The sequence below is a fragment of the Hibiscus syriacus genome, unplaced genomic scaffold (genome assembly GCF_006381635.1).
Source record: "Hibiscus syriacus cultivar Baekdansim isolate YM2019G1 unplaced genomic scaffold, ASM638163v2 tig00000340_pilon, whole genome shotgun sequence".
Lineage (NCBI taxonomy): Eukaryota > Viridiplantae > Streptophyta > Magnoliopsida > Malvales > Malvaceae > Hibiscus > Hibiscus syriacus.
Window position 1 is genome coordinate 13075860 of NW_024061783.1, and position 9381 is coordinate 13085240.

Here is a 9381-nt window from a genome sequence, read left to right on the forward strand (position 1 = left end):
GTAAAATATAATTGAAAAATAAATCTAACAGAAAATTGGATTGAGAAATTATCGGTAAAAATAACATTTTTTTAACATTTTTTGTAAATTTTAACCTTTTTTTTGTCGTATTGACTAATCTGAATATACTCGTGTCGTACACCTAATTTTAATAGATAAATTTTCATTTTTTACATACACAGACGAGAGCAATTTTAGATAAAAATAACAAAATTTGACCATTTTTTTAACTTTTAAACCCTTTTTTTTTACTTCCCATTAGTTAATAAAAACAAAATGTTACTTAAATAGCGTAGGGTCAATATTTACCCAGCAAAAAAGTATGGTAAAACAATCCTTCCATATCCAACCTTCCATATCCAACCTGTGCAAAAACAATTTCAAGTAATGAAATTTTTTAATTCATATAAAAATATTTTCAAGTCATTTTAAAATATTAAATTGCAAATTTATCCTAAATAATTTATGTAAAATTAATTTGGAAGTGAAATCCTTGCTTTGAAGTTTTCCCTGCAAAAACCAAATCTTTTTCTTTTCCCTCCATTTTTGTTTCTCAACAAAAACAAAAGGCAAAGGACAGAATAAATCCATTGAACCCCAATAAAGATTCATTGCAAAATCTGAAAATTTTGGTTTTTTTTTTGTCGGTGAAAGCAAAAAAAATTTGATTTTTTCTTTGCTCTGGGTCGATGGCAGAAATGAGGAAGAACAAGGCGAAATCATCATCTTCATCTGGGTTTTTAAATCGTTCCTTTACGATGCACGCTCCATCCAAAGTTGATTCCAATCATCCCAAGGTTCATTTGTTCCTCAAGAATCAACACTCTCAAAATCGACCGGCTCCGATTCCCAAATTTCACGATTCAATGGATTCCGTCAAGGGTAAAGTTCAAAAGCTTCGGAGTTTGTTCGAATCAGGAAAATCTTCATCGTCTTCATCCAACTTGCCTAGTCCTAAAGAACATGCCTCTAAGCCCGTTTTAAGACCCACAAAATCGATGATTTCATTGGGATTTATTAACCCTTCGATAAGATTACCCGAGACTGAAGATCGCATCGTTGTTTATTTAACCAGTTTACGAGGAATTCGAAGGACGTATGAGGATTGTTATGCGGTGATGATGATTTTTAGAGGATTCAGACTTTGGGTTGATGAAAGAGATATTTCTATGGATGTTGCTTATAAGAAAGAGTTGCAGAGCATCTTGAAAGTGAAGAATGTGACTTTGCCCCAAGTTTTTATCAAGGGAAAGTACATCGGTGGTGCCGATGTGATCAAAAGCATGTTTGAAATGGGTGAATTGGCTAAGATTCTTGATGATTTTCCCAGGAGAAAACCTGGGTTTGCTTGCAATGCTTGTGGGGATGTCAGGTTCGTGCCATGTAGGAATTGCTGTGGTAGTCGAAAATTGTTCGACGACGATGAAGGCTTGATCAAGAGATGCTTCGAATGCAACGAGAACGGCCTGATACGATGCCCTGCTTGCTGCGATTGAAGCTTTGGATGCTACAACAACGTGTTAAAGGTACACAATGAAGCTCCTGATCTTCATCTGTTAACGAATATCGATAATGTGGACAATGCATTATATGCTAAGTAATGAAGCTCCCGTTCTTCGTTCATTCCATGTCTTGGATATTGGCAATAATAGTATGATGTAATCAAAATGTCATAGCATTTTAATCGTCGAGGAGATTGTTTCTTTCTTTCTTTATGGTATTGTAAATACTTAGTGTTATCTTAATGTAATATGTTGTAAGTGATGGATTGGGATGAGAATAGACTATTATTTATGCTTTACTTGTGTTCTTGAATTCACTTTTGTCATCAAAGAAAATTAAGATGCATATTTGCCCAAATTTTCATTCTTTCATAGGGAACCAAGAATTCAGGAACTGTTCCTAGTTCTTGGGTTTAGGGTCTATTTGGTATGCTAGTGCAATCAATGGTTTTAGTATTGACCGCTTATATCGTTTGATTTACGTGCTTGTAGAACAATACAACTTAATCATGATTTATGAGAATGATAGATAGATAGATTCTATATTTTATATTAGCAACTTAGATAGGAGTTTTCAGCCAAGACAAATAGACATCTAATTCTCTAAGGATGTTTTCTTTGGTCGGTATAGAAAAACACTTTAATGTCTCACAACACAATTAGATCTACGCACCCCTAAACCTTAAATCATAAACTCTAAACCCTAAACCCGAAACAAAAATAAGATAAAATCTCGAACCAAAAAATGAACTCTCTCAAGAGACTTGGAAGAAAGAAAACTCTTGTTGATATGTGAACTGGTTGTTTGGTGTATTTTCGTAAGGAAAGTGCCTATTTGTAGGTTTCAAAATTTTTTAAAATAGAAAAATCTAATATGTTTTACATTAATGTTAGATATACTTGAAAAAAATAATGCATTTATTTGAGCATAAAATAAACATAATTTTAACTGAGTAAATAAATTATAAAATAAAATTAATATTAAATATTACTTAAATTATTTAAAATAAATAATGAAAATACCAATAAATTTGTTGGTCTAGTGGGACGAGGTATTATATCTCTTAAGCAGAGTCAGGAGTTCAAATCATGATGTTTGCGAATAGAGCAAACTGGGTTGGGAGGGTAACCCTTGCCTCTGCAGTACCCGATCCGAATTAGTCGATTAATAAAATCAAAAATCGGTGATTATACCAAAAAAATTAATAATGAAAATTATTAGGTTGAATTTATTTATAAATAATTAATAAAATAATTAAAATTTTGTAATAATTTAAAATTTTTATATTGGACTCATTTAAATTTTTGTACATACTATCTCCGCTAAAATAGATATATCATGAGTTATTGACATTCGAATGAAGTATTTTAAGATGCATTAGAAATATAATTGAAAACCTTCTATACGTAAAAAGACAACTAGACAAAAAAAAAAGTGTGAACCCCATTCAAAAGGCATGCAAGCTAGATTATATATTTTTAACAAATTCTTGTAAAAAAAACAACACTAGTGATATTTGTATTATAGTTAATCCAAAAGAGTCTCTTTTTCGTTTTTCATTTTTGCACATCTCTTGTATTTTTCTCTCATTAATATTGTTCCTTAATTTTCTAATTGTCCCCTTCTTTTGATTCATTCTCGTTAAAATACTATAAGGGTGCGTTTGGTTCACGGAATGTAAGATTACCAGTGGGAATAAAAGATAATCAGGGAATAGGATTACTGGGAATGTTATATTTTGTGTTTGGTTGGTTTAGCAGGAATGTAAGATTACCGTATTTGGTTAAAGGAATAAAAGATTATTGAAATATATATTTGACCAAATTGTCCTTATTATATATTTGTTTTTAACAAGTTAGAAAATATTTATATATTTTCTTTAAAAAAATTAAATTCATAAAATTTATATAATTTTTTTACAAAATTAAAAATATAAAAAGGTTTAATGAAAGGGTAAAATTTTATTTTAACCCCTGAACCTTATAAAATTTTAATTATAGATTTTTTTTTTGTAAATCTAAAATAGTTTAAGGATAAATTTGTAATTTAACATTCGTAGAATTTTTATTATTTAATGATAGAATAATGATAATTTTTAAAGAAAAAAAATTAAAGGCATTTTAGTCCAAAATGCCGGTAATCCAACAATACCTAAGGAAAGGGAGGTAATGATATTCCCTATAATATACCCCAAAAAATCTACTATTGGTAATGTAAGATTATCGGAAATGACATTCTCGGCTAACCAAACGGGGGAATGTGTATTCCATTCCCGAGGGAATATGTATTCCATTCCCATGGGAATCTCACATTCCTGGGGGAATGTGTATTTCATTCTCATGAGAATCTCACATTACCTCAACCAAACACACCCTAAGGGTAAACTATATTAAATGGTCACTAATTTTTGAATAAGTTTTCATTTTCTCTACTAAAACTTCAAAAGTAATAAATCGATCACTAATGTTATCGATTTGTAACAAAATGATCACTCCATCATCATTCTGTCAAATTGATGACGTGACAACATTAACAAAAAAATTAATATTAGTTTTATCCTTAAATTATTGTTAAAACATTAAATAGGTCTTTAAACAATGATGTTATATCTAATTTAACCCTTAAAACTTTCTAATTTTATTCAAATTTACACCTTATTTTCATATCTCATATCGCTTTTTAGAGTATTGAAAGTGAAAATCAAACAAAGAATTTAATTTCTCCCATGGTTGCTCCATCACCCTTTGATTCTAAATTTTTTAGGGATAATTCTATGGCTTTTATATTGGATTGTATTATGCGATAAGGCTTCATAACGTGTAAACCTCATAAGCCTTTTTGAGAAAAAGAAAAGTGAGCTTTTGACGGCAAAAAGAGGAAGAAAGTCCCCATATTCATCTTGCTCATCATTCAACATCAATGATTAAATACTAGTGATCTCGGTGGAAAAATAATTATTGTTAGTCCTTAAGGTTTCGGGTTCGAGCACTGACAATGTCATAGATATGAGCGTTCAATGCCAAATGATTAAGAGTTATCTTTAAACATATTCTACCTTATACTTACCCTCAATTATTCAAAAAAATAAAATAAAAATCATCCTTTTTTTCTTCCTTTATTTATTTTCTATGATTAATTTTTTATTACTTTTAAAATGTCCTTTAAATCTTAAAAAAATCAAACTTTATTTATGTTAATATACAACAAGACGCTATTTTCGGTTAATACAATTACGTTGATATTAAAAATAGTATCCTTTAAATCTTCCATGAACTATATATTTTTGAGAAAATAACTTAAGTGACCGAAAATGCCTTATAATATACGATTTTAACCAACTTTTTTTGGATTTGCAAAAATAACCAACGAATTCGCAACGCGATTTCAAAATCGCAACACGAACTCCAATTTCGCAATACAGTTTCCAAATTCGCAACACGAATTTAGAATTCGCAACACAGAAGTAAAATTCGCAACTCGAATTTGACAATTTCGTAACACGAATTTCTTTTTCGAAACACGATTTTTAAATTCGCAACACAAGAGTCCTTTTAGCAACAAGATTTTATAATTCGCAAAGCGCGTTTCAATTTCGCAACACGAATTTTATTTTCGAAACTCGATTTTCGAATTCGAAACACGAATATTAATTTCGTAACACAAATGTAAATAGTATATCCCGTAAATCGCAACTCAAAACATAAACCTCTAAATCGCAACTCAAAACCTAAACCCCTAAATCATAACTCAAAACCTAAACCCCTAAATCGCAACTCAATCTCATCTCCATCTCTCACTCTCTACGGCGACATCCGTCCCCATCTCCGACGACATCCGTCCCCATATCCGACGACCCCACTCCATCTCCATCTCTCACAGCCACCCTTTCACAACCATTCACGGCTACAAATGGAAAATCAACCACCGAGGGTTAGTTTTTTCTCTTATTTTTATTTTTAAATTTTTGTATTATTATTAGATAATTAATCATTTTCATATTTAAATTGATGTTAAATTTACTCATAATTTCAATATATAGATTAACCATTTCACTTAGATTGCTTAGTAAATTCATTGGGTTGTTGCCAATACTGCTAAATAGTTTAGTCTTTAACCCTGTGAAGTTAGTATTTGTCTTTTGGTTGAAGTAATGCAATTCATTCAAGTTTCAATTTACAGAAGAAGAGTAGTTTATTCTTGAAACTTAAATTCGTAACACGAAAATCGCAGCTCGAAAATTAAAATTCGCAACGCGAAAAAGAAATTTGAGTTGCGAATTCAAAATTCGTATTGTGAATTTCATTTTTGAGTTGCGATTTTCGTGTTGCGAATTTAAGTTTCAAGAATAAACTACTCTTCTTCTGCAAATTGAAACTTGAATGAATTACATTACTTCAACAAAAAAACAAAGACAAATACTAACTTCACAGTGTTGCGAATTTAAGTTTCAAGAATAAACTACTACTCTTCTAGAATGTTGTCCTTGAACCTGCACTAAACCTATATGTTATCCTCTTAAATGTTTATATAAGTGCTTACTTCTGGAATGTTATCTGATGCATTTTGTGAACTATGATAGAATAATGACTTGGGTGAATACCGGGTTAGTTTGAAACATATTTGGCTATATTTTCCTTGTTTAATATCATGTCTATTTATTGTGTATAATTTGTAGTTTTTGGTATATTATTTTTATATCTAACTTGATATTTTTATTGTTTTTGTTAGGAATTTTTTTCGGCTGCATTGACTTTAAGGAATAAATTAAGCCTAGTCACTACAATTGCGTCGACACTTACATATGTCCAAAGAAATTTGTTTGAGAATACTTGTTTCGGGCCATGGCTGAAAGTACAACATCCAAGTGGAGATGTTTTGTTGACTCATTTGTTTCTACAGACCATGACTAACGATCTACCTGAGGGGATACAACATGGCGATGAGGAGATATGGTTTCATTTTCCACCGACGTATACTCGTTTTGGGCGGGAGGAGTTTTTCTTGGTCAATGGTCTACGTTTCGGATGACACGATGAATTAGGTCCGTACACTAATCATATCGCTCGCCCATCATGGTTATTTCGGGTTTTTTGTGAGCTGGCAAAGGTGAAGGCCACTTTACACATCGATGATTTGAGAAGATTACTTCTTAAAGATGATTTTACTCGAATGGATGACCTTGATGTTGTCCGAGTATGCCTTTTGTTACTTTTGTATGCCAGTTTTTTAGAAAAAAAGGATAGATAACCTATTTCCCAAGATTTAATATTATTAGTAGATGACCTAGATGCATGGAACGTGTTTCTGTGGGGTTCATATCTATGGAAAGCTACTTGGAAAAAATTGTCGTCTGCCTTTGAGGACCGTCGTAGTTTGCGTGGGCATGGTTCCAAATACACTTTGGTAGGCTTTATTTGGGCCTTCAAGGTAATAATTTCTATATAATGTTTCCAAAATTAATTATTTAATAATTACTAAAATTAATGTTTGTGTATTATATTGTAGATTTGGATATTTGAGCCATTTCCTAGCATGCGTACTTATGCCATCAAGAATTCAAATGATATTCTTATAACTATTACTTGGAAGAGGATCCGTCTGTTGGATTGGGAAGATTTACTACCATATATGACGATCAATGATGTAAGTTACCACAAATACTACCATATATAAACAACTTATTACTAGTAGACGTTTGACTTTGTTTGAGCTTTTATATTGTTAGGAGGTAAACTATCCATTACAGACATTGAGACCCACAGAGGCTGAGGTTGCCACTGATTGGTGCCAAGCTAGTAGGCGTTTTTTATGAGATGGATGATGAGCACCCCCTACTTTTTCATCGAGTCGATTCTTCACTTTGACACCGAGATCCATCACCTCATCGAGTCGATTCTCCACTTCGACACCGAGATCCATCACCTGATCGAGCTGATTCTACACCTCGACACTGAGAGCCATCACCTCTAGCCGACTCTACACCTCGACACCAAGAGCCATCACCTCTAGCCGACTCTACACCTCGACACCGAGATCCATCACATATTCCATCACATCATCGAGCCTCTTCTCCACCATCACCTCATGATAGGCGACCGACAAAGATGCCACGATATTTATCTCCCCGTTCTCCACCTTTACGGGATGAGTTAGGTTCTTTACGTGATGAGGTCAGTTTTACGTGATGAGGTCGGTGATTTACGTGATGATAATGGTGCATGGCGTGATGAGGTAGGGTCTTTACGTGGTAAGGTAGTTATTTTACGTGATGATAATAGTGCTTTACGTGGTGAGGTAGCTGCTTTACATTATGAGGTAAGTGCTCTACGTGAGATTATTTCATCGTTGCAGAATAAGGTTCATACTCTACGCAATGAGGTAAGTTTGTTTAATTTTATAAGAAATATTATACTAAAAATGCAAATAACCTTTTTTCAACATTATTTATTTATTTATTTACTGATTTATGTATTAATTTATTTTTAGCGGCCCGATGAGGTAAGTGCTTTACGTTAGGTTTTTCTTGTACGACGGGGTTCACGCATCAGACGTCGTTGACCTGCCATTACGTCTCCTTTCACCCCAATAGTTCCAAGACTGCGTAAGAAGAAGCCTGATCCACCTACCATTGTTCAGGATCCACCTCCCATAATTCAATAGGCCCCTTCCATCATTCAAGAGGCCCCTCCCATCGTTCATGAGGGCCCTCCCATCGTTCACGAGAATCCTCCCATCGTTTAGGATCCACCTCCCATCGTTCAGGGCCCACATTCTATACTATGTCAATATATTGGTAAACCCCCTCTTGTGTCCGGTATGATGGATCAGATATGGCTTTCGTATCAGTTACTGGCCAGTACCATTCCTCAGCACGAGATATGCACACTACCAGACACAATTAAGGATAATACCATTTGGGCTAAGACAGTAGTTGATTTTTATCTACATGAGCAGAGCCAGAGGTGCTTCACCGACATATGCTAAATCAACAATACACATTTGTTTCTTGAGCGGTCTTGGTGGGATGTTTTATTAGGGGTTGAAGAGAATGACTATTTCAAATGGGGGGTAAGTATTATATTCTTTTTATATTGATTTTGATTATTTTTTTTAAATTTATTAAATTCACTAATATATGTATTTTTTATAAAACAACATATTGATGCATGGGTAACACAACTTATGATTTTAAGGAAATTGAAGAAACTCTAAACGACGCGATGAACTATTATGCCTTCGTCTTTTCACGCAGCTTATTTGCAGGATCAGAGAGACGCTTCATATGCGTTAGGTAATGGAAAAGCTATCATTTATCCTGCGTGGTGGGAGGTCGATAAGGTTAGTATTTATTTTTGCATATTTAAAGGTGTTCATAAAATTTATTTGATGTGCGCAGTTGAAGTATTATTTATTATATTGCAGGTGTTTATCCCTGTTATAGAACGTCGTCATTGGTTTCTCGTCGAGCTTCAGCTCCCATCCTTGAAGACGATAGTATATGACAACATGATGAATTACATACCATTGTTTGATTTGAAAGATATTATTTGATTTGAAAGATATTATTTGCAGGGATGGATCGATCTTTTGGCTAAATACTTGGATGTGATTTCTTATTGGACTAATTCAGGAAACAAGAAGACAAATAAGTTAAAAGTTACAATGATGAGAGACGAGACAACGCCACAACAAACATCAATAGCCAAAGGGGATTGTGGTCTGCTTGTATGCATGTGCTTGGAACGTATGACGAGATGAGGTAAATAGTTTCTACCTCTTACAGATAGAGATAGAGGTACAGTAGGGTTGTAGTTTTGACATTTTATGGTTAGAGAGATATATGCAAGACGTGTCCTACCTGCATCCAGTGGTTGATAT

General features: G+C 33.2%; 1 protein-coding gene across 1 annotated transcript; it reads left to right on the forward strand.

Annotated features, from left to right (window-relative positions):
* The first annotated feature begins 689 nt into the window (after positions 1-689).
* On the forward strand, positions 690-1496 carry LOC120198859 (uncharacterized protein At5g39865-like). Its single transcript, XM_039200108.1, has one exon. The coding sequence runs from the start codon at positions 690-692 to the stop codon at positions 1494-1496; it is 807 nt and encodes a 268-aa protein (XP_039056039.1).
* Positions 1497-9381: the final 7885 nt, after the last annotated feature.

Excerpts from the sequence above, each read along its gene's own strand:
- LOC120198859 (XM_039200108.1), top strand. The coding sequence starts at position 690 with ATGGCAGAAATGAGGAAGAACAAGGCGAAATCATCATCTTCATCTGGG.